This window comes from Cyprinodon tularosa, unplaced genomic scaffold, assembly GCF_016077235.1.
Source record: "Cyprinodon tularosa strain WSP-4 unplaced genomic scaffold, ASM1607723v1 ctg26, whole genome shotgun sequence".
Taxonomy (NCBI): Eukaryota; Metazoa; Chordata; class Actinopteri; order Cyprinodontiformes; family Cyprinodontidae; genus Cyprinodon; species Cyprinodon tularosa.
The window spans coordinates 976,856-1,002,981 of record NW_024038961.1 but is presented as its reverse complement, the minus strand read 5'-3'; the positions used below and the strand labels follow the sequence as shown (position 1 = coordinate 1,002,981).

Here is a 26,126-nt window from a genome sequence, read left to right as displayed (position 1 = left end):
ATAGAAATGATCCAAGCAATTTTAAACAAAAATATCCCACACTGACCAGGTAAAAAATGTTTAATAAATCTGCCAAGTGCAGCATTACATTTGAATGCGATTTTGAACATGCAAAGTAAAGTGTTAATCTGGAAGAAGAGGATCTGGGCTGCAGGCAAAAGGATTCGACGATGGCTTGTTTCCTGTCATTGACTGTTGGTCACATGTTGCGTGGGCGTAAGATAGCGTAATGGGTTAAAGGGGTGAGGTTTATGCAAAAAAAAACACTAAAGGACAACTCTGCGCACCCACTGTTCTGACTGACTGCTGCAGGGAAATAGTGAGAAGTTTTTTTTCTGCTAGGATTGACCTGAAGAATTCTTCTTTAATGGAAAAAAAAAAGTTGACACACAGGCAACAAAATGTCAGGTCTTGGGTGATAAAAGGGTTCAACAGTGCAGCAGTAAAACAAAAAACAAACAAACAACTAACTGTTGCTCACATGAGGTGTAAGGGAAAACGTGCCTGCTCACACCCACGCCGTCTAACGCTCCATTTTTCCCACTCACATAAATCTGAATGAAGGAGACTTTTTCATCCAATCAGATCTCTTTCAGGCTATGTAGACATTCCCTCCCCCTTTTTTTACCCTTGAATAACTCCACTTGACCCCACCGTCGATGTTGTTACTGACAATCAACAAAATATCCATTATTGGGCATTATATACAGCACCAGGAAAACGTATTCATTCACTAAAGATGCCTTCACATTTTGTTACGTAACAGTCATGAACTCCACTGGAACATGTTGGGATTTGTGATGGAAAAGCTCGAAGTAATGCAGCATTTTTGGAAGCAAATAATTTCTTGCCAAGCGGAAATCTGTAAAATTGTGGCCTACCTGTATAGTCAGCCTATCTGAATCAATACTCTTTAAAAACTCATTTTGCCGCCATCGCAGCCACAGGTTTTTGAGCTATACCTGTATCTATAATTTTGATGATTCTAGTTTGAAAAAAAAAAATCAACAAAATAAACCAGTATTTTTAACTAGATATAGAATAATATCCCCTTGAGGGGCATTAGTCCGCAAATTTTACAAGTTTCTGTTTTAACTCAGCTGGTAACTAACACTATTCAGGTGTGCTGGATAAGTGGTAGGCTGGATGGACCCAGAGGACCAGAGTCCAATCTATGGCTTCTAGCTCTGGGAAGTGGTGGCCTAGTGGCATTGCACTTGGATCCCACAGGCTCTGAGTTTAAGCCCCACTCCCACAGACTGCCATTCTGGGTCCCTGAGCAAGACCTTTAACCCTGACACTGTTCCCCAGGCTCCGCACAGTGGCAGCCCACTGCTCCCCAAGCGATTGGTTAAATGCAGAGGGTGAATTTCATTGCTTTGTACTTGTGACAATATGATGACAATAAAGTTGCATTCTTTTCTCTGGCTGCTGTGGACCTCCTTCAAAGTAAACTTCCTTCCATTTTAAAGTAATTTGCAGCCTTATAATTTTTTAGCTCCAACCTCCAACGGACTAGTTCCCCAGTCCCTGCAGAAAAGAAAGCGTTCCCACAGCATGATACTACCGCCACCTTTCAATGTGGGAATGCTGTTTTTCAGGTGCAGAGTTATCTCTCTGCCATAGCGTTCTTCCAGGTTGGCTCAAATCATTTGATTAGTGCCTTTTTAAACATGGTTGTGGGATTTTTCTTGCCTCTTTGATAACAGCTGGATGGGTGAAATGCTTCACTAATTGCGGATTATTTTGTTCTTATCAAAATAAAAAATTTGACTTATAGTTTCTTCTTCAGCACTGTGGATCTCTGACGCTCCTCCAGCCAACTTTTCTCTCCAATGCAATCCAAAATTAGCCTTAAAGTTGGTACATGAACTTTTCCTAAATGATCAAAAAATCTGAATCCTTTGGCAAGGCAGTCAGAGGAAAAAAAAATTGTATGTATGTACAACACTTCCTCATCCTTTCTGATGAAACTGCCGGGGCCTCATGCATTTCAACACAGCTACATTTACAATTTTTACTGAAAAGAGAAAATAATACATATAAGAAGCTGCAGAGACACCCCATATGGCCCCACTGTAACAACTGCTCCAGACACCAAACACACACATACACATACAATACAGGCGCTCATATGCCAATAGCATGGCCTTGATGTGGGCTGGTGTGCTGTCTGCACTGAGCGTCAGCAGCTGGGGGCCAAGGTTTCTAAGAGAGAGGAGAAATGAAAGAGAAGGCAAAGAAGGAGGAAGCTGACAGAAATGTTAAGGTTATGAAGGGAGGCGAACAGATGTGAGGTTTTGAAAGCAGAGCAAAGGAGTAATGAGGCACCATAAATGAAGAGGAGTAGCAGTTCATCAGGAGGAAAGAGGAGAGCTGTCCAAAGGAGGTTAGATCTGGGAATACATATCTGACGCAACAGCTGATGGGATAAAACAAAAAGTTACATGATTTATCACCAAGAATACTTTAAATGTTACTAACTTTAGTTAGGATGATTTTTATTTTTGCCCAGGATGATTTTACACTAATGTATATGAATCAAACTTGATCTTGAACTTGATCTCACTTGATCTTTCACACAACAGAGAATCTACAGGGGCTCATTCTTCAAAAGTTGTAGGAATAAAGAATGTATGCAGCTCTAATGTCAGTGGTTGGTCTGTTAAAAGAACAACAAAAAAACCCTAAAGATTCAACAAGCCTGTCTTGACAAAGGCTTGGAATTAAAGTGAAAAACATCCTGATGAGTTATTAGGTAAGATTTCTATGTGTTTCTCAATATCCCCTCATTTTATGCTGAAATAGTCAGTGTTTTCAAAGAAGAATGATCAACTGGAATGCATTTTATTCACCAAGTGGCAAAGGAAGAAAATAAAACTACTTTAAAGAAAACAAACAGTTTCAGACTAAATTCTTAAAGTATTTCTTATTCCCTATAATTTTTTTTCTTGGACATATTTAAGGTAATTGTGACTTTCGAGCCTTAGAACTAGCAAAAAAAGTGGGAACTGGTGAGCGCTGGTGACCAATTTTCCAAAATACCTTCAACTTTTATTACCTGGCATTTATCTAGGATTAAAGTGTCTTTTTAGCTGTTTGCTAATAGCTTTAACGTTATAGTAATTTCCACCATGATACAAAAACTTCACTAAATATTATAAATAAGTTGTTTTTAAAATCACAATTTGAAATGATCAGAAGAAACAATATAAAATAAATGTTAGAGGGTATCATTTAGTTAGTGAAATATTTATTTATCTAAAAATTATAAAACTGGAAAACTTGTTCCCTAATAATTATAAAACAATCTTGTACTGTTTTAAATGCAACAAGAAGAAAAAATACAATCCAGCAGGTAACCTTTAAAATAAAGAAGACCAACATTTTCAGCCAAAAATAAAGACTGAGACTTAAAAAAAACCTAATTATTAAGATCTAAAATGCTTTTTTGGTTTGAAAAACTGATGCGTTAACCCCACCTAGAGGCAAAATGGATACTTACCACTGATCTCTGTTAATTTAATAGAGATCAGTGCTACTTACCGCCTTTAGAAAAATTAAAACAAAGTGGCACATATAAAGGCTTCAGTTTGTTTAAAGGAAAATATGCAGAAAATATGAATTTCACATGATTCAAATAGAAAAAATGAAAAGCAGGATGGATCTGTGGGCTTGAGCTCTACATCAAAGTTGTCAAACCATGTTTCTTTTTCAGTTAGTAATCTTAAAACTTTAAGAAAATGTATCTATAGCTTAGACCTTTGCTTAACTTTACCTGGAATTGAAACATCTGAGGATTATGAATCCGAAAACACAGAAATAACCTGTTTCCTTAATGGTGTCATCTCGAAACCAGGGACTTATTCATACAGATTACAATGGCTCAATTCAGTTACTCTACAGTTCTGTCCCGAGCTAACCGCATCATTCAAGCGGGGAATTAATAGGAGTAAGAGGCAATATTTAAATCGGTTTTCTGGAAATCAATCTAAGACAAGCCCTCTTTCTTTTTTTATCTGGAAAATCCTGTGCAAAAGACAGGATGATATCTGTGGAAAACTTGGGGTGTTTAGCAGAAAGAGATAAAATCCAACACTAATTTTCTCTTATACGTCTCCTCTTTCACAAACAAAAAGCAAAACACATAATTCTCTCAATGAAGACATTGTGAGAAGAACCCAGTAAACATTTTCTTCTAACTTTAGACACATTCCACAGTGTTTACCTTGGGGGGTGAAAAGTTATAGGTATTTATTTTGCAATGATATCTGTCCTTTATTCTCATCTTTAGAGATTCCTGACTAAATAACTCGTCTGATTGCTGAGCAACATTGCTTAGTCAAAAGCTTTGTTTTACAGCCTGGGGCTTCAAAGCAGCAGACAGCTGGTGTGTTAAAGTATAAAGAAGCTCTGCTCTCGACTATCCTTTCACAGTTTCATGTCTCAGGTCCCCTTTGACAGAGCGAGGCCCTCAGGGGAGATTTGTTTCTGTGCTGGTGTCAGTGCCACACTGTGCTGCCTCTTTCTGCCAGGTGCTCCTCTTTTTTATCCCATGGGAGGAGCATAAAGCTGTATGCAGGAAAGCTTCTGCATCTCCACTTATTTCCCTGGCAAATGTTGTCACCACAGCCAGGCCCACTTCTCTCCTCCTCCTCCTCCTCCCCTTCTTTCCCTTCCTCTTTTCTTCTCTGACAGACGTCCCTCACGCCCTGCCTTCACGTCAGAAGTCCCTCATATCCTCCAAAGGATAAGATGCCATGGAGGCAACCAGAACCACGGTGCTGTGTGTCTGCTGCGTCCTGTTCGCCTTAACAGGTGAGAGTTTCAAAGTATTTTAAGTTAGGAGGGTTGTGTTGGTACGACTACAGAGTAACCAAGTACAATGGGACTGGTTGCCTTGAGATGTCACTGGTAGGTTTGTTCTAAGTTGTTTTACAATAGACTTTATAAAAAAGGAAAATGAAGGAAATATCCAAACTATAAAAACAGATGGTATAGAGGTTGCTGTACATGTTTGATCTTCAGAATAATACTCGGCGAATTGACTGAATTTTGTCAATTTATTTGTCCTTAACTTTTATGGTTGAGTGAGTATGATAGTGAGAACATCGTATGACAAAAGTCAAGGAACAGAAAGGATTGAATTATTTAAAAGGACATGGATGCCCATCAGAGTTAATTAAGTATTGCACTATTCTGTTTGTTTTTATTCTATAGGATTTCTGATGCTTGTGGTTATAGAATAGATAAAAAAAGTAAAAGAAATGTGATGCATTTGAGTTGTCATTGTTTTCTCAGTTATGAGACTTTTATTTCTATTTCCTATTCTCAGAACTTAGGTAAACAGGATGGTAGGACTGGCTGCTCTACAGAGTTAGTGTTGCACTAACTCTAAAGTACAAATATAGATATCAGCTCCTTAGTTGGATTACTGAATAAAGTTCATAAAGATATAAGAAATGCCAACTAAGAAATGCCAATTCATAAAATTAACATCCTCCTTAATTTAAGGAAATTCAATGGAGATAATATGTCAGGCTTCTGTTGTCATAACAGTTTATTGATAATTTCATTTATTTGCTGCAAATGAACTAATTCATTTGTTTTGTAAAAATGACAACAATACAAAAATAGCTGAGAAAACTTTTCTATGTTTTCCAAAGCTTATTGTAATTTCTCTAATATAGATAATGCTTTGTGCTAACACTTACTGTAGGTACGCTTTGTAGATTTACAAAGACGGGAGGCTGCATTTATTGCACAACTAACTTTTTAAATTATAAATGAACTAAAAAACCAAACGACTAGAAAGAAATTGCTGTATTTCCTGGTGGACTGAGAAGAGTATTTGGGAAACTATCCTCCAGTAGTTCTGGATATTACTTTGCTGATAGAGAAGATGAAATATGAGAGTAATGTAAAGAACAAAAAATTTGAAATAGTTGTTGATATAATGGTTAGTATTGTTAATTTTTGCTATTTTCTTGCTCATTTGACAACTTTACTTGCTTTTTACCACAATCTCCAGCTTTATCCAAAATCCTTTTAAACTGAGCCACCTTATTCTTTTTCTATCTCTAAAACGTTTTTTAACTTAAAGGGAAATTTTGCATATCCTTCTACAGTCATCACAATGTGACTTAACAGAATTGGGTTTTTTTCTATTGTTGGCTGCAAGTAAAACAACCAAAAGGTTCAGTGGAAAGAATAAACACCCCTAAGGACCGATCTCTGACTCAGAAGCTGCAGCCATGATCCTGACCTCTTCACTTAATCTCAATGACATAAAATCCCTCAAAGATGGCCCCGCCGTCCGCATCACCAACACTTTAAGAAGTAGTCCAGCTTTTCTTATCTGTTAAAGGATGCTGGTGTATGGAGAAGCACCTGTTGACTTTATTTAGTGTCCAAACACCTTGGATGTGTGAGGGCGATAAGGGGCAGGTGCTGAGGGCTCCCCCCATGTTTCTGTCTAAATCTGTGAGTGAGGGCATGTCCACTAAAGGAAGATATCCTGACATCTAAAAGCCCATTGTCACAGTAATCTACACTCTATCACCACAACAATTGGCAAGCTGTTTGGGGACAACAGCGAAGGAACGGACTGGGCACACTTCTCCTCATTCTGCCCTTTTAACCAGCTCTCAGCTGGTGTAAATACAGCCACACACTCCTGCTACTGACAACACCCCCCCACACACACGCAGTGACAAAGAAACTGGCCTGCGGGCTGGAGAGTGGAACGTGTCACCGTGTTTTGCGCTGTATGTATTATTTAGGACATAATATGCAACAGCAGATGCACAGTAGATGTATTGAGATGAAAAACGTGGGCGGCAGTCACAGCAGGTCAGGCTGAAACTGTGCCTCATAGAATTATTTATATCGGTTTAACTTTTGATTTTAAAGCTACAGTGTGTAATTTTCAGCGACATCTAGCGGTCAGACTACAGACCGCAGCAACATGAACATCTCCCCCCCACCGCTTCTCCCCCCCAACAGTACGGCGAGCGTTATAGGACAAAATGTCTTCCACGACGTCCACATCACCTACCCTCTCAAGTGATGAGGTTTGTTTACATAGATAATTTTACAGATAGTATTTCATTAGTCTGTGTAGGGTATAGATTTCATGTAGACTTAAGATAATAAATATACCCGTTATTTTTTCTACATCGTTGTGACGTCTTGGTGAGCTGCTTTGCATGGTGATATAAACAGACGAAGTAATTGTAGTCATTAGTTTAACAGCGAGATTGTGTTCGCTGGAAGAATATATATCCCCCGTTTACAGAGTCCAAGTCATTTTGGTGGCACGGGGGTTACAACGCGAGGGAGAGGGAGAGGACGAGGGCGAAGGCAGGGAGGCCGTGCAGCTAGGGCCAGGCGAGAGAGGGGAGCCAGCGGGGTGAGAGCAGAGGAGGAAAGGCTTGAAGATCTCCAAAGGAGCCGGAGAGAAGTAACCGAGGTATATATCCAGAAAATTATTTTACAGAAAATTACTGAATCATTACCTGTGAAACGTCAGGGACGTTGCTGAATAAGTATACTGGAGAGTAACAGCATCATCACGCAGCATGTTATTGTTTTAGACAGGTCTGAGCATCCTGTACTCCAAAAACTGCAGTGATATTAGACAATTGTGTGTGTAGGATTAATTACCTGTCCAAGAGAAAACTGGCAACTTGAGCGTCACTTTGAAAACCTTTTTCCTCCATCAGTGACTTCCATCGTGTAAATGCCGTGCCAATGTTGATCCGTGTTTTTTGCCGTTTCTTGTCACGCTTGCGTTTATTCTCGTCGTGTTTCCGCTTCTTAGATGACGGGGGTTCGGTGTCCGCCGCTTTTCGTTGTGATACAGAGTAGGCATGATCCTCCATTCGTCTGATGTTTGGCCACACAGTGCCAAACAGTTTGCAAAGTCACTCACGCCTGCCGCCTTGTTCACCTTTCTTGTTACCGAGGCGCAGTATACCTGCTTCTTCTTCTTCTTTGGTTTCAGGCAGACTAAACGCTTCTCAGGCATAATACTGCCATCTACTGTTCAGTACCGTCTCAGTTAATCTCTCTCAACTTGCCGTAGTTATTTTTGAGCGTCATGGGAGATCTCGCAATCGCTAGTTTGTTGCCTCTGCGCTTGCCGTAGCGCAAAGATGTCAGCCTCCATGGCTGCGAGACCCGCTCCTATGTAATTATAAATAACGAATTCTAAGGCAACGCAAATATTATGGTTAAAAGGCTGAGCTCATAGGTGATGATAAATAACATAGTTATGTATAATATATTAAATTTCTGACTTTATATGCCTGTAATTATTACACACTGTAGCTTTAAGTAAAAAAAACAACAACACAGACTTCTATGTGTTTCAGCAGGATTTGATCTAATAAATCCACTTAAAGCAATGAAAATGAGATTTGTTCACAGTTATTTTAAAATAATTTACCAAAAAATCCCCATAAATCCAGGATGAGAATTAATGTGTAGCTAATCTGGATCGATATGTTGCAGAAACATGAGAATCTGTAACAAGAATCTCCAGTGAAATTAGGACTGTGACATTCTAACACCTGAACATGCTTTAATATAAACGCCTCCGCTGTATTTCTGGTTTTATTTTTATGGTTATATTATTGCCCAATGCTCAATCCCTTTGCTGCTTCTAACCAATTTGTATTAATCTAAATTTGCTTTCTATCAATGTTCCTATTCATTCATACCAACCGTTCTGTTTCTGTTGAAGTGGAGAATCTTCACAGTGTGATGCTGCCACTATCATGTTTCTCTGTTAGCATATAGAAATCTGTGTGGTTTCATGATATCTGTTGTGTTTTTTTGTTTTTGTTTTTTTTTTTCATCACACGATTTTATGCATATACTTATAATATATTTTTATGTTTTGCTTTGTTTTTGGAGTCCAGGAAGAATAGTGACTGCTTGCTGCACTAATGGGGATTTGGTCAATAAAAACAAAAAAAACAAAAAAACAATTGTACCAGAAAATACTGTATAGTCAACAGATTCTCCCAATTGAGCTGTGGATATCTGCAGCTCCTCCAGAGTAATCATGAGCCTCTTGGCTGCTGTTCTCCTTGCCAAGCCTGTCAGCCACTCTTTCCATTTTCAGGGCATGGATTGTAAATCCTTTAATCCCTTAATTGTCTCACAATGGGGAAATTTATTCCGTGCATTTTGACCCATCCACTTGGTGAGCAGTGGGCAGCCATTGATTGGCACCCACTGGAGCAGTGTGAAGTTAAGTATTTTGCTCAGGAACCCAGATCGAACCGGGGACTTGCAAACTTCTCAGAGCACAAGCACACTGCTCTAACAACTAAGCCACCACTCCCCCCAAAACAAAGCCATGTCTAAAATTTTTTAACAACCCTATGATGCCTTTCATTTACACTTAGTAGGTGTTGAATGGAATTGAAAGGTCACTGTAATAATTAGTTATAGAAATAGATGAATTGATGACAGAGAAAGGAAGATAAAATGATCCAAATGTGCAAAAAAAAGAACCAGACAGTGCAAAGTTTGTTTAAATATAGCATATAAAAAGGAACCAACTAGAAGTGTGCTTCTTTAAAGAGAAAAGGGAAGCTGAAACTCAGCACTTAATAAAAATATAACAATCTGCTGGCTCACATGCTTTAAAGGTCTCCATGTTCTTTCCACCTTGTCTTTTTTATGGGTCTAAACTGCCAGGCAACCAAACTTAAACAGACAGAGACGCGCAATACATCAGCAATTATTGTAACTTCAGACAGCCTGAGTGTTTGCCGCACAGCGAGTCAAGATCAGACAGGCCTCATGCTTGACAACAACGACACCCTTTAGTGAGCTGGGTCAATATTAACTCACTACAGTTTCAGGATGATGATTTGAATAGCAGGATGCAAACTGAACGCGCTGGTTTCATACACCCACCAGAAACTGTCAACAATTTTTCTGTTTGGTACCAGAAATAGTGAATATATAAAAATATACACCTGCAATCTATTGTTTTGTGTAATTTAACACATGGAAATGTTTAAATTTACACCTTGGAACTGTGAAGTCTTTAGTTTATCCTTTATAAGAAGTTCCTCTAAAAATCGGGAACACTTGTGTCTCCCAAAGAGGCCCAAAGAGTGCCAAGAAAATATTCCCCACACCATGACACCACCACCGCCAGCCTGAACCGTTGATACAAGGCAGGATGGATCCATGCTTTCATGTTGTAGACGCCAAATTCTGACCCTACCATCCGAATGTCGCAGCAGAAATCGAAACTCATCAGACCAGGCAACGTTTTTCCAATCTTCTATTGTCCAATTTCGATGAGCTTGTGCAAATTGTAGCCTCAGTTTCCTGTTCTTAGCTGAAAGGAGTGGCACCCGGTGTGGTCTTCTGCTGCTGTAGCCCATCAAAGTTCGACGTACTGTGTGTTCAGAGATGCTCTTCTGCCCACCTTGGTTGTAACGGGTGGTTATTTGAGTCACTGTTGCCCTTCTATCAGCTCGAACCAGTCTGGCAATTCTCCTCTGACCTCTGGCATCAACAAGGCATTTCCGCCCACAGAACTGCCGCTCACTGGATGTTTTTTTTTATTTTTCGGACCATTCTCTGTAAACCCTAGAGATGGTTGTGCGTCAAAATCCCAGTAGATCAGCAGTTTCTGAAATACTCAGACCAGCCCTTCTGGCACCAACTATCATGCCACGTTCAAAGTCACTCAAATCACCTTTCTTCCCCATACTGATGCTCGGTTTGAACTTCAGGAGATTGTCTTGACCATGTCTACATGCCTAAATGCACTGAGTTGCCGCCATGTGATTGGCTGCTTAGAAATTAAGTGTTAACGAGCAGTTGGACACGTGTACCTAATAAAGTGGCCGGTGAGTGTATATATATGTAGAAAGAAGATGAATGTAATCTCTGTGGGTTTCTTCTTCTGTACTTTGGGTACTACTGTAGCACCTGTTTATTCTAAGGCTCTCTGATCCAGATTGGTGAGTCTTGGCCTAGCGGTTGGAGCAGTGCGCTTGTGCTCTGAGAAGGTTGCAAGTTAATGGTTCGATCCCCACAGCCGACACTCTTGCTCTCTGAGCAAGAAGATTAATCCTGGGTGCTGCGCAGTGGCAGCCCAAGGGGATGGGTTAAATGCAGAGAGTTAATTTCTCCGTTGTTAGATCAATAATGTTCTATTTCGCTCTGGTATTCTTTCTTTTTTTTTAGAGAAGGCTCTTTATATTAAAACTGACTTTTTAAAGGACAGATTATCTGTGGAGGGGAAAACTAAGGTTAGTGACCACGTAAATCTGACAGAGGACGATTACGAGCGTGTGAATCACTAACCTGGTTTTGAAGTTCAGTCCGAGAAGGCTGCTGAACTGGCTGATGAGCAGAAGCAAGCAGACAAGGAAAAGCAGGAGTCTCCAGAAGGCGTTACCTCATTGACACCAAAGCTGGCCAGAAGATCAGAGATCTGAAGAGGTACCAAAGGGAAATCCAAGTCGGATTCAGGAGATAGGTCAAGGGTCGAAAGCAGGCAGAATCCAGCAGGAGTCCGACGACAGGTCAGGCAAACAGATCAGAACAGGGGCAGGCAGACTCAGAGGTCCAAAGGCAGAACTACTCAGGATCAGGCAATCAGAACAACCCACTGGGTACGGTAGAGAACTCTCACCAAAGGCTCGAATAATCTGGCACTGATGACTGGGGGCAAGCAGATTAAATAGAGACAGGATCAGGAGGATGAGATGAACAGTAATGAGAAGCTGGGCAGAGCTAGGCAGGTGAATAGACTGAACCAATAAGCCAGTCATCAGTGTCAAGATCATGACATATGATAGTAATGCCATATGTGGAAGCCCTAACAAGTCTGCCTATTTGACGTTGTTCTGTTTTTTACTAATCCTGTTATGTCCTTTATCTCAGATGTTACCTGTGAACTGATTCACATTCGCTCACTGGTTCATCATGGAATTGAGGGGAGGCACCTGCTCCTGTCTGTGGACTCCAGATTTCCAGTGAATCAAGCAGAGATCCAGGGAACTTGGTCTCACACTAAACAGAACGGTGCAAGGACAACGTTGGTCACATTCACTAAAGAAAATAACATTATGGATATGATGTACCGCAACCACCTCCTCTTCAGACAACCAAATGTTTCTCTGCTCATCCTGAAGTTGAAAAAGGAGGATGAGGGGTATTATCATCTGAGCCTCAACATAGAGTTTCACAATAAAACAGGATTGGTCATCAAAGAAGAAAGAACTATTTATGTGACAGTGGATGGTGGGTTATCAAGTGCTATGTTTCATGATTTCATGTTGAATAGGTCCAAAAATTAACTGTGTTTAATTTGTTTTTCCTGCTAGAGCCTGTCTCCATACCGGTCATTGAGAAGAAGCCCTCCTATGCAGTCATAGAAGACAAAGCAAATGTGACTTGGACTTGTTCAGTAGAGAAAGGAACAAGGGTTGTTTTCCAATGGTTTAGGGATAATGTTGCACTGAGTCCCAGCAAGAGATACCACTTCCTCCAAGACAACTCCACGCTTTTTATTAGCCCTGTAAGAAAGGAGGACAAGGGGACTTATCGCTGCACTGCAACAAACCCAGTGAGCCAAATCAAGAAAAGCAGAGGAGCGGAGCTCAATGTTTACTGTGAGTAGACATGCCTTTCTCTGCTTCCTATTATTTTACCAGCTCCACCTGACAAACCCACATTTCACATGAATAATTTTCCTACAAAATATTGAATGCAATTTCTTAGTTTTTTTTTTCACCTATACTTATGAATGAAACTGCTGTGAATTCCTTACTGGTTGCTGATATATTCTAGACAAACATCTTTCCCCACCTTCGTTGAATCTGTGTTCCTTTTAGATGATTGGCAGATTGGGTGAACATTGTCCTCCAATCAACTGTGCAGGCTTTAATTTGTGCTTAAAGCACAGCCTAAAACTTTCAAACATTTTCATTTTAAATCACTAACAGCTGAAAGTGGAAGTACACAAACAATTTAATTCAGTTAAGTTTCCAATGAGATTAGCTGATTTTGACTACATCATACAATGCGAAAAATGTGTCTAAAAAACTGGGTTGACAGGAAGAAATTGATTCTTGCAGACTTTAAATAATAAAAAATCCGAAATATATTTTGCGCCATTCCGCTGCAAAACTATCATTTTTTTTCAGGATGTATTGAAACATACAACCTTTCTACCAAGGTTGTTTATCAGGATGGATCTCTATCATAATAATCTGACTGCATCTTTTAGTTCCTGTAGTGAGGAGGTCCAGGAAAACTAATCTGAATCCTCGAAAAGGTTCCTGCAGTGAAAATGCACAAAAATCTAAATGTTAAACCCAAACACCTCTACATGCTCTAGCTTTTGACTAAATATGAGTTTATAGCAACACCGTAGCAAACATGCTCCCTTTATGGCAGCAGTGTTTTTACACAAGTGTTAAATATTAAACAATAAGTCTACTTTTTTGAGTTCTCTATTTTACAGTTTGCCTTTAAATATTTTAATCATAACGTCTGTATTTTTCATGAACTCAGACTCCCTTCTGTCAGTTGAAGAATACATTTCTCTCATTGGGAAGTATTTGCATGGGAGTGGACTTATCTCAGTAGGCCTCTGCTGTTTAACAGGTTGTGTTGATAGAGCTCTTTTGTGTCTGTGAGGAAAAAGAAACTGGGTCCAGATCATGAAGTAATTTGAATATGTGATAATTTCCTTGAAACTAAAGATAAACACAGTGTTTTGGACATTTCTGTATTTCCTGTAATTTCCTTGACCCCCTTCATATCTACTCACTGGTATTAAGCAGCTTCCATAACTTTTTAGTCATGATTCATACTGGATTTGGAAAAATATAGAAGAAAATGTTTTATGACATATATATGCACTTGAAATATTAGTGATTCCCAAAAATTGTTTTGTGACCACAGATCATCTTACGCATGTTTGAAGTGTTGTACACAGGAGTGTGTTACTTGTTGATTTAGTTAAAGTACTCATTTACAGTGAAACTAGAGAAGGGAGATTTGTGTTTCCCTTAAGGTAAGACTTGTCCTGGTACATGTTGGTTACTAAGATTATCGAGAGTTTAAATGTATGACTCACACTCTTTTCAGGCTTCAGTGTTTTTGTTCTTCTTTCACTTAAGGGGGAAACAAAATCTGCAAAGTTTCCCTTCGTCAGTGCTGTGGATAGCAGTTCTGATAAACACACATACCGATGGGAAAAAAAATAGCATCCACAGCTTAACCTAATACCCTCTTAGCAGTATTGTTGTGAATCACCCTTTCATTTTCACAGCATTAGAAGAAATTAAGCTACAAAAACACTACACTAATGAGCTTCTCGGGCAAGTTGCTTCTGCTACACGTGTGCACCACCGCTGAAAGAAAGCAACTACGACACAAATGAGGACTTAATCAGCTAATCTCACACTTATCTATACAAACAATTAATCATCTGGAGCATGTTAAGTGGTTGAAACTAAAAGTGAAACTTATGTTAGGTTAGTTTAGCTGACAATTGTCAAGCCAGCTTTAAGCGTTGTGTAGAGTATTTAAATTTCATAGCCAGATGGTCAGTTGATCCTGTTATATTTTAGGAAAAAATACCATTAAACCTTAACATGTACTACCTGTTCATGAAGTGTAAGTTATAGCTCCATTCATTTGATGTATTTAGATAAAGACAGTTTACTTTTTTATGTCAGTTGAAAACTCCTTATTTTCTTTTTTTTTCCATACTCACAGAATAGCAAAAACGAGCATAAATGACACCTGAGAGTCTGATACAGTTAAAATGGCAATGTATATCTGATCCAGTCCTTAAAATTATTTAAATGTAAACTTAAGTGTATATATTAACATGGCACCAATTTAACTACTTCCACTTGTCATGTAAAAATGAAGATGAGAAATTAAAGGCATACAGTGTAACCTTTGGCCACTAGGGACGCTAGACCTGTAACCGCCAGTATTTTGCTTCCACTATATATCGAAAATAATATCACAAAGGTATATGACTGTATACCTTTAGCAAAGTGTTAACTTACCAGTCTAATGATAAAGTTGAGAAAGGAGAATTGCTTTACATCCAGCGTTAACGAACAAACTCCTTTTCATGATCAAATCTTGTTTTTTTTCTCGTGCAGGATCCCTTCGCCGTTTTTTTTTGTAGAGCAAAACCCTTAGCTCCATGACTATATACAAGCCTGTCACGGGGTCACAGGACCTGGCCAACGATGGTCCGTCATCTCCCAACTTACATAGTCGATATTTCATTAGTGTCAACAGCTGTATATCGCCCTGAGTAATTATTTACAATAACTCATGTGCATTAAGTCTTTAGGTCATGCAGTGAGAAAAAAAGTATTCAATACTTCACCCTAGTTAAATGGAGATCGATGGAGATTGATGGATTTCACTTAGTCGGCACTTGCAAAGAGAGAACAGTTCATCATACAGACCTTATGGCACAGTATTCAGCCCCATTCCGCCTCGACAGCGTTCAGTTCCCCCTTACTTACAACAATGGAAAGTAGTCAGAGTCAAAACAAATTACAGACACTTTGGTAACAGTAACATGTTATGAATAAATCTCAAGAAAGAATCTGGACTGCTTTGGGAAGAACCTATGTCTAGTCTACAAACACCCTCACACAGGGGCATTGTGTGGCCTTGCAGGTGAAAAAGACAGAGTGAAAACTTTGATAGTGAGTAAATAAGATAAATTAATGTATGAAATAAGAGAAATCAAAATTTTCCGACAACAGGCCACAAAGTGCGTGGTGTGCCTTTAAAGAACATTTTAGAAAGTTTGGCACATTGAACTGTTGTATGAGATCAATGCATTTTTAAAGGATCAGAAAACAAATAAATTCAGATTGTATATCAGATGGTAGCAAACTGTTTGCCATCTAGCTGTGCGGGCTACTTTTTATTTTTCAGTGAAAATCTTTTCCACTGTTCTCATTGAAAGATGGCCTGTACTACAAAAGTGCTTTACACTTCATTTAGTCATTCACCTATTCACGCACACCCTGGTGGCAAACTACATTATAGCCACAGCTGTCCTGGTGCTTACTGACAGAAGCGAGGCTGCCTTACAGTCACACCAACGGGCCGTCGGACCACCATCAGTAGGCAATGCAGGTGAAGTGTCTTGCGCAAGGACACAATGACACTGAAAGCTGGAGCCGGGGCTCGAACCATAACCCTCAAATTGCAGGGCAAATCGGATGCCAATGTCGCCACTAAGAGGCACAGTATTGACTGTTAGAGCTTCTTATCTCTCTGTAGTGTTAAGTCTTTTGCTCTGCACAATGTGTTCAAATATCCCCTAAAATAAAAACTAGTTAGAAAAAATTTTTGGAAATTACACCTACTTTTTATCTACACACAGTTAAATGCAACTGCATTGAAATGTGCTACTGGCTAATTTATCAGTGAATCATGCAGAAATAACATGTGTTAGACTAGTATTCCAACTAAGTGCATGACATAAGCTTATAGAAGACTGAAACTTTATGCGTTCACTCGATAGATGCTCAGATATCAATAATAAAACTACGTAAATGTTTCAGAATACTGCTGTATCTCTTTAAAGTCCTAGAGCTGTTTTCCTGATAATGCGGTTGGGACATAATATCTGTTTCTGTCAATAAAACCAGGCTATGATTGGGTAAGGGCTAATCTTAAATGACACAGATCAGTCCGAGGACAAGAAGGTTTTATTAGGACATCTCTTTTGAGTATAATGATGACTAATCTGATATGATTATTTCCCTAAATGTAAGGCACAACCCTCAATAACACTTTTGAAGACTTCTGCCATATTGTTCAATCACTTTGTCCCGATATATTGTATCTTTTTTGAAAATGGAGAAGTTATTCAGTAAACTACAAACAATGCTGTTTGCTCTGATCCCATTATATGCACCACTTTACGTCATGGAGGATAGATAATTGGCCGTAGAAAGGGATTTTAAAATTTGTCGAATAAAAAAAAGATAAAAAGGAAAACCGGAGAAAGTGTAATATGACTGATGGTAAGCAAATGCTGATGAAGTAGCCTCTGGAAGAAAAGCCTAGGAGTAAGCATAGCCGTTTATTGATTTCCACAAATGAAGACAGAGAGGCAGAATGTATTTAGTACTGTAAGGATTTAAAAGATCGTAGTGACAAGCTAGCTTTAAGACAATCCATCAAATATAATCCCACCATGCATAAGAATGAGACCATAAACTAAACGGATAGATGTGCCAATGTGTTTAACAAAACAAATGGTCTTCCTATCCCACACAGATGGCCCCTACAACCTGGAGGTGAACTCTGTCCAGGGCCTCCGGACAGGGGAGGTGTTCACCATCAACCCTGGTGAGCTGGTGTTCTTCGAATGCCAGGCAGACTCCAACCCCCCCAACAGTTACGTCTGGATCTCCAAGAGCCGCAATGCGACTCAGATCATTACTGAGGGCCCACGGCTGGAGGTGCGGTCCTACAAGCTGGCCCAGACCGAGGAGTACCTGTGCCGCGCCTTCAACAACGTGACAAAGAAGCAGGACGAGGCCCAGTTCACTCTAGTGGTGGCCAGCTTGGGAACAGGTGGGTGGAGGGCGGAATATGGCAGGAGGAGCAGAGCGCGGGTTGGTTTTGGGAATCCTCTAAGATAAACACTACGTGAGCCGCTTTTCATGCCAAGGTGACGGAGATGATACTTTCCAAATCATAAAGCTGTCCGACCTTTTTTATATTCTTGCACCAGCAACATTATTCTAAAAAGCAACTGAGTCGTGCAAGCAGGGTATGGATAAAGCATAAAATATGCATGAATATTATTGGAACTAAGATTTTATCTGTGTTGCTAGGCTCCCGTCAGCCCCTGTCTTTTTTAGTTCAGCGGCTGGGAAAGTAAACAAAGAATAACAGCTGTTGTATTTATTGACTAGGTTTTATTGCATGGCCAGTTTCTGTGTGCTGTATGAGAGATTGAGATGTTGTCATGGTAACACCGAGAAAGACCCACAGGGATGGTTATTACCGATACTGGTTTTGATTTAAAACTGTTTGGTAGGTCAATAAAAGTCATGCTGGACATCTTTTTGTGTAAGATGTCAAAATCCTCTCTGGACTTTAACATATAATCTTCTAATGATTTCAGTTTTAATAGAAAACTAAAATCCTATTACATACACAAATAGACCGATTTTTGTGTGTATGCTCTTTGTTTGACATAATAAGTCTTTACAGCTGAAAGAGTTTTCATAATCAAGATTTTGTTCCTGAGTGGCAAAACATTAAATAAATAAGCTATTTTCCAGTAAGCATCAATGCTAGCCATCTTTTACAAATTACAAATTGTACGGAAACGCTTATGGCTATCTAATTCAATCCCATATAAAGAAATAGGAGGCAATCACACAAAGTTTTTTGTTATTTTATTACTGCCAGTCTCTGGACGCCATAAGCTTCCCCTCTATATTGCACGTTACATCCATTTTCACAGTTTTTTTCCATAGAAAGACCAAAACACAACCACCAATATTTTGGAATGGCGCACTCCTATTTAAAAAGGTAATCTCCGATATGTTTTGTTTCTGTTTGTGAACAGGGAAAGAGAAATACACCGATGAGGGTAGATCGGTGTCTCCGCTAGCAGTCATTGCTGTCTGCTCTTCGTTTATCATTGGTTTTATGCTGCTGTTCCTCTTCCGCAGGACATGCCATCCAAAGAGAGGTAGGATTATGCTCTTTCTTATAAGCGTTTGCCATGAGTGGCTTCCTGAATTATTTTGTTTCTAAAGCCTTAAATCTAAATGAGCGAAGGTATAGAGTCGCCTATTTCCTGCCTTAGAATCTGCATCAGAGATATTTAAATAACTTGCAAATATTAGTCAAAGTAAAGATAAGCAGGGCAAAGTAACTTCTCTATTTGAATATGTCAGGCAGTTGTTTTTATATTACTTATATTTGGATTTATGATTGAAGTGTTTTTCTTTCATGTCACTTTGATATAAACAGTCCTCATGAACTTCTACAACAGGTAAGAAGCTAGAATATTAATTATATAAAACATATATTTGAGATAATATTAAAAACATACGTATACTTTCAATAACTACTTCATTTTATCTCTGCAGACCATTTACGGAGCAGAAACGACCACATCGCTCAGGTAAACATCTCAAACACTCATAACGGAAAATGCTTTTGATTACATGTAAACACACAAACACAAAGCACAACATGTTTGGTTATAAATGCATTACATCATCTTTGTTAGGTATTACTACAGGAAGTAATGAATGACTACCGTCCTGGTTTTGTTTAATTACCTAACCTGATGGCTGGAAAAACAGGTTTGGGATTAGAAGAAGAAGCAGTGTAAACAAGGTCAGGAAATTGATCTTGGACAAACAGCAATACAAGGTTATATGTAGTCATGGTAAAGTGCTACTGGTAAGGTCTTTTTTGTGTTTTAAAATTTTTTTGTCATGCCTAAAAATTTCAGATCCAGGGTTTTAATTTTGGTTTACTTAATAAGATAAAACTTTATTGTCCATAAACAAAAACTGAAATTGGTTACCAAAGTCTTTCAGATGCCTCTCATACCACAACACACAAAACACATCAAACGCATTTATTAAAACAAATTAAACTACAACTTGATTTGCACTAACAGCTTCATTTATTCTTCCTCTTGTTTGGGAGTTTAACAAATTTGAAGAAGGAGTCTTATCGAGCTTGGCTGGCTTGTGGGACTCCTGAAGCAGCAAGCAGGTACCGTGAGGCCAAGCGTGTCGCGGCCCGGGCGGTTGCAGAGGCAAAATCTCGGGCCTGGGAGGAGTTCGGAGAGGCCATGGAAAAAGACTATCGGTTGGCCTCAAAGCGATTCTGGCAAACCGTCCGGCGCCTCCGGAGGGGAAAGCAGTGCTTCGCTAACACTGTTTTCAGTGGGAGTGGGGAGCTGCTGACCTTGAAGGAGGATATTGTCGGGCGGTGGAAGGAATACTTTGAGGATCTCCTCAACCCGACAGACACGCCTTCCATGGGGGAAGAAGAGACGGGGTGCTTGGGGCTGGATTCGTTCATCACCCAGGCTGAAGTCACCGAGGTGGTCAAAAAACTCCACGGTGGCAAGGCTTCGGGGGTGGACGAGATCCGTCCTGAGTATCTTAAAGCTCTGGATGTTGTTGGGCTGTCATGGTTGACACGTCTATTCAGCATCGCGTGGAGGTCGGTAACAGTCCCCCTGGATTGGCAGACTGGGGTGGTGGTTCCCCTCCATAAGAAGGGGGACCGGAGGGTGTGTTCCAACTTTCGGGGAATCACACTTCTCAGCCTCCCCGGAAAGGCCTATGCCAGGGTGCTGGAGAGCAGAGTCCGGCTGATTGTCGAACCTCGGCTGCAGGAGGAGCAGTGTGGTTTTCGTCCTGGCCGTGGAACAGTGGACCAGCTCTACACCCTCTGCAGGGTGCTTGAGGGTTCTTGGGAGTTTGCCCAACCAGTCCACATGTGTTTTGTGGACTTGGAGAAGGCATTCGACCGTGTCCCTCGTGCTGCCCTGTGGGGGGTGCTCCAGGAGTATGGAGTCGGGGGCCCTTTATTAGGGGCCATCCGTTCTCTGTACAATCGGAGCAGGAGTCTGGTTCGCATTGCCGGCATTAAGTCGCACCTGTTCCCGGTGCATGTTGGACTCCGACAGGGCTGCCCTCTGACACCGGTCCTGTTCATAACTTTTATGGACAGGATTTCTAGGCGCAGCCAAGGACCGGAGGGGGTCTGGTTCGGGGACCAGCGGATCTCATCCCTGCTTTTTGCGGATGATGTAGTTCTGCTGGCTCCCTCCTGCCAAGACCTACAGCGTGCGCTGGGGCGGTTCGCAGCCGAGTGTGAAGCGGCCGGGATGAGAATCAGCTCCTCCAAGTCCGAGGCCATGGTTCTCGACCGGAAAAAGGTGGCTTGTCCCCTTCAGGTTGGAGGAGAGTCCCTGCCTCAAGTGGAGGAGTTCAAGTATCTTGGGGTCCTGTTCACGAGTGAGGGAAGAATGGAGCGGGAGATTGATAGACGGATCGGTGCGGCTGCTGCAATAATGCGGACGCTGCACCGGTCTGTCGTGGTGAAGAGAGAACTGAGCGAAAAGGCAAAGCTCTCAATTTACCGTTCGGTCTACGTTCCTACCCTCACCTATGGTCATGAAATTTGGATCATGACCGAAAGAACGAGATCCCGGATACAAGCGGCTGAAATGAGCTTCCTCCGCAGGGTGGCTGGGCTCTCCCTTAGAGACAGGGTGAGGAGCTCGGTCATTCGGGAGAGGCTCAGTGTGGAGCCGGTTCTCCTCCACATCGAGAGGAGTCAGTTGAGGTGGCTCGGACATCTTCTTCGGATGCCCCCTGGATGCCTCCCTCGGGAGGTGTTCCAGGCACGTCCCACTGGGAGGAGGCCCAGGGGACGGCCCAGGACACGCTGGAGAGACTACGTCTCTCGGCTGGCCTGGGAGCGCCTAGGGCTTCCCCCAGCAGAGCTGGAGGAGGTGTCTGCGGAGAGGGAAGTCTGGGAGTCTCTGCTTAGTCTGCTGCCCCCGCGACCCGGTTCCGGATAAAGCGGGAGACGACGAGTACGAGTACAAATTTGATTTATGAAATTTACAAATGGTGTTTGATCTATGTTTGACCGACTTCAGATGTTCTCCAGCATTAATCCTTTAAATGGCACTCGGGTAAAATACTGTCACGTCAAGGGTGTTATTGGAAGACAAAACATTACTTTTGTACCAAAAAAAAGTATATTAATGGCAAAAATCAAGGTCATAGTAAGTACCAAAAACAATCACTTACTAATAAGATAAAAAAGAAAAGTCTAATGTGCTTGTATAAGAAATGTGTGAAAAACAATTCGTCCATCCATCCGTCAGTCCATCCATCCATCCATCCATCCATCCATCCATCCATCCATCCATCCATCCATCCATCCATCCATCCATCCATCCATCCATTGTACTTCATGCTTATCCCTGCTGGGGACGTAAGGGGTGCCTATCTCCAGCTGTCAATGGGTGAGAGGAAGGCTAGACCCTGGACAGGTGGCCCGTCCATCACAGGGCATGAAAAACAATAACAGAAAGAAAAAGACAAATTTTCTGTGTGGCGTGGAGGCTGCAGCGCCTCAGACTTGAAAAAAGTGAGAAGATTGGTGAGAACAGCAGAGAGGATTATCAGAGCTCCTCTCCCCTCCATAAAAGACACTACATCCCAGGGCTGTATATCCTGAGCCCTTCATCAATGACCCCTCACGCCCCCACCATGGACCGTTCTCCCTGCTGCCATCTGGGAAGAGACTTTGCAGCATTCAAAGCAGGTTCAACCGATTCTGCAACAGTTCCTTCCCCACTGCCACCAGACTGCTGAACTAATGAAAAAACTCTAAATCATGGCACAGACTCTACATCACATTGATAACACCAAACCACAATACTGCATAATTGCACCATATACATTTAACGCTCTGAACTTCCATATCAATGCTCTTTTGCACCTTTTTTTTTTCTTATCCACGCTGTTTACATTTGATCACTGCTGCACTTTATGGAATGGAAATGTTAATTTCACTGATTCACTGGGCCAATGAACCCCAAACTGATGGCGAGATGGAGCGGGGAGCCCAAAATTATATATATTGTATGAAATTGTGTTATATCAAACTGGTCCTATAGTCACTCTATTACATATGTGGTAATGTAACAAAAGTAATTTCACCCTAGGATTATTAAAGTATTTCTGATGTTGAATTCTCATTGATGGGACAGGTGTTGTGAATGAAACGGTGCCCAGTTTGAAAGAGCTCCTGTGTGTCCCTGAATGTGTGCATTGATGAGTGAAAGACGTCTTCTGCCTCCGTTTATCTGTTTACTACAGTGTGTTGAATTCATGTTAATGTGTATTTAAAGACATTTCAATTAGTGGAAAAAACTGCAGAAAAACTGCAAAAAGTCTAATCAATCAAAACTTTCGCGACCCCTATGCAAAACCTCTGTGGACCCCTTAGGGGTTCCCGGACCCTCTGTTGAAGACCTCCGACTTAGCTTATTCACTTTCCAAAGTAGGTTTTTAACTTTCTAACTTAGGCTTATTATTTTTTACTTAACCTATGCCTTGTGTGCAGAAAACTAAACAATAACGATAAAGGGTTAATGACCTGGAAGCTCATGTCAGTCAGTTTTAAGCAGGACCTTTATTAATTAAGCCACTTTAAAACTTAAACTTTTTTATATTGTTAGCCTTTAAACAATGACTTGTTGGTTCCTTCAGTTTGGAAAAGTGTCTAGATCCTAAAGCAGCAAAGTCATCCTACCCCTCCATACTGTCTGTAAGATTTCTAACTCTCATAATCTTCTCTTTTCCTGAAAGAGAACCCAATGGAATGATAAACCAGTGTTGTAAGAAAGGTCTACAGTGCTTTGGCAATTATTTGGTGTTCTTTTTGTCAACCACTCCATGGGAGGGTTCATCAATACAGATTACCTCCATTAGTGGATTGTTGTACTCATGTTTGGGAGTCCCAAAGCGTTGAAAATGACTTGACAGCCTGTTTAACACTGTTATGTGTCAGGGTTTTTTATTTGTCTTATGTTAAAATTTAGGAGGACTAACCCTTTTTTCACACAGCTGCATCTATGTATGTGTTTCCCCTTGCCACCCACTGTAGCCTCAATCTATTGCTTGTTTAGTGTTGGGCTGATATTTTAAAATGTTTATCAACAGGTCATGAGGATGCAACAGAGGACTTTGGCATCTATGAATTTGTCTCCATACCAGGAAAAATGGAATCCACACAGGTAATTTAGATGTGATCAGTCTTTGAAAAGGATGTAGAAATCTTTCTAGATTTGTTTACATTAACTGCATTTACTTAATTGTTACTATTATTGTTTTTAAAAAAAAAAACAAAAACAAAAAAATCTATAGGCATCGTGCAGATCTCTCGCTCGGCTGGAGTCCGTTCAGGATATGCACACCACCATCTATGATGTGATCAGACACGTACCAGAATCCCCCAGCACTGGCTTGCTAAAGTAGCTGTGTGCTCTGAGGTCTCACTGGAAGATTTCTGTGTAGCTTTATTCTTGTGTTTGCTGCCCAACTGTTTTTTTTGCACAAAGTATGAAGGAGAATTGTTGGGTTATGCAACATGAATATGCACTGTTACTGTCAAGAGGTTAGTACAGACATTCATCTTCTTCTAATAGATATGAGAGTTGGAAAAAAGTACATGTATGATTGAATTTTGAAATTTGTTTTTATTCCAAATAACATCTTTTTGAGGTTTTGGGATTCATGGATAAAGAACAGTAAAATCTCTGAACTTGCATCAAAAGTCAAAACACACAGAGATAACTTCAATAAAGAAGGTATTAGGAATTGAATTAACCTGCTACATCTTATGGTCCTTTGATATAACCGTATTTTCTCAGAGAAGTGTTACAATGAATGCGTTTTCTTGCTTAATGTAAATAATGTACATGTACAGACTTTACATATTTTATTCTATTTGTATATTTTTCTCTAATATGTGAAGTCCTGTAGAAACTCAGATACAGAAAAACAAAACAAACGTCTTTTTTTTTAATTATGAATTGACCACCTCATATGATCAGCCATAATGCTCATACTGGAATAGGTGTACATTTATTGTTTCAATAAAAATGGTGCATTTTTCTGCATACTGAACATTCTTGCAGTGTTCTCAACTTGCTGTTTTTACTGAATGTGATTTGTTGCTCTTTTTGATTGAACGCTACATTATGCACAAAAAAATGAAGGAATATTATGAAACAGAGACAATTGTATTTCAATCTGTCATCTACATGCACACTGCAAAAACAATCTAGAAATAGGTAAAGATTTCTTAATTTCAGTGTTTTTACTCTTAATTTGAGTAGGTAAGTAAAAGGATTTGCCAATAGAATGACTATTTTTATTCTTAAAATAAGATAATTAGATAAAACTCACTTGAAATAAGACAATGCAATAGTTTTTTTCTCAAATTGAATGTAAATTATCTTGCTCCATAGGCAAAGTGTCTCACGTACCTCCTCAGTTCAGGAAAAAATACACTTATTTTAAGAAAAATTGACTTATTAAGATTAAAATTTTTTGCAGTGCAAAATTTAAGTAAGGAAAGCTGTTTTTGTTTTACGTTTCAAGTTTTGTCTACTATTGACTTTGTGAAGGCTTTATGAAGACCAGATCCATTTCTATTTCAAAACAATCTTGTTTCTAAATAGGCGACATTACTGTTAATGTCTGTAGATGGCTAAAAAAAATAAGGATGAAAAATGTCAAAGAAAAGAAAACCTTGTCTAAAGATGTTTTTGAGCCATCTTCACCTCAGTACAAATGCACGCTTGCTTTAGATGATCTTCCACTGAGATAAATTACTCATCGCTTATTTTTGTTCAAGTCATTCATTTGACATTAGCATTTTCTTTCATTGAATGTCTTGAATAGATCCATGCTTTCTTTTTTTTATCAGCAATCTTTTTAGCAGCATAGGTTTAAAATGACCCTCTGTGGCTTAACTACAGGGTGCTGGTTTGGGTTCTTAAAGAAAGAATACTGCATGGAGTATTCATAAACTTCTGATATCTGTTGGTCTTCTCTCGATTTTTTCTAATGCATTCCTTCCCTTTAACCTTATCACTCTGAAAATAGAAGACTTGTCCCTTAACGATGGAGCTGTTTTGAGCAAATATGTGCTCTGACTTCCATCTTAGGTTTTTTCTCATTGGGAGGAAAAGAGCACAGCTTTTGAAAGCATCATAACAGCGGCAGTAATGCTGTCCACACTGTCTCAACAAGACATGCAAGGGAGCTCAAGAAGATTGAATTAATTTAGTTAATAAAATTTGATTTATAGTATTACAGCTGGTCCTTTTTCCATTCAATTAAATCTTTATTCATAGCTGTAAGACCTTTTTCATAGCAGAGACCTAGAAATCTAAAGCAGATTGCTCCAAGGTATCAAGCATTGATCTTGGTGGCAGTTTGGAGATGCATGTCCTCCTTCGCTGACCCATGACATTTTTTGCCCATAATAAAATTGCC

The 26,126-nt window shown here is 40.0% G+C and overlaps 1 protein-coding gene across 1 annotated transcript; it reads left to right on the top strand.

The window, feature by feature from the left end:
• Positions 1-2,258: 2,258 nt before the first annotated feature.
• hepacam2 (HEPACAM family member 2) lies at positions 2,259-25,386 on the top strand. Its single transcript, XM_038288644.1, has 10 exons — positions 2,259-2,389; positions 4,699-4,818; positions 11,926-12,285; positions 12,369-12,656; positions 17,326-17,625; positions 18,632-18,757; positions 19,042-19,063; positions 19,161-19,195; positions 23,784-23,857; positions 23,988-25,386. Exons 2-10 carry the CDS (start codon positions 4,761-4,763, stop codon positions 24,096-24,098), a joined length of 1,374 nt encoding a protein of 457 aa, XP_038144572.1. The 5' UTR covers positions 2,259-2,389; positions 4,699-4,760; the 3' UTR covers positions 24,099-25,386.
• The last annotated feature ends 740 nt before the right edge of the window (positions 25,387-26,126 follow it).

Excerpts from the sequence above, each read along its gene's own strand:
- hepacam2 (XM_038288644.1), top strand. The coding sequence starts at position 4,761 with ATGGAGGCAACCAGAACCACGGTGCTGTGTGTCTGCTGCGTCCTGTTC. Across the intron at positions 12,657-17,325 it reads AGCGGAGCTCAATGTTTACT|ATGGCCCCTACAACCTGGAG; the intron begins GTGAGTAGACAT and ends TATCCCACACAG. Across the intron at positions 19,196-23,783 it reads GAAACGACCACATCGCTCAG|GTCATGAGGATGCAACAGAG; the intron begins GTAAACATCTCA and ends GTTTATCAACAG.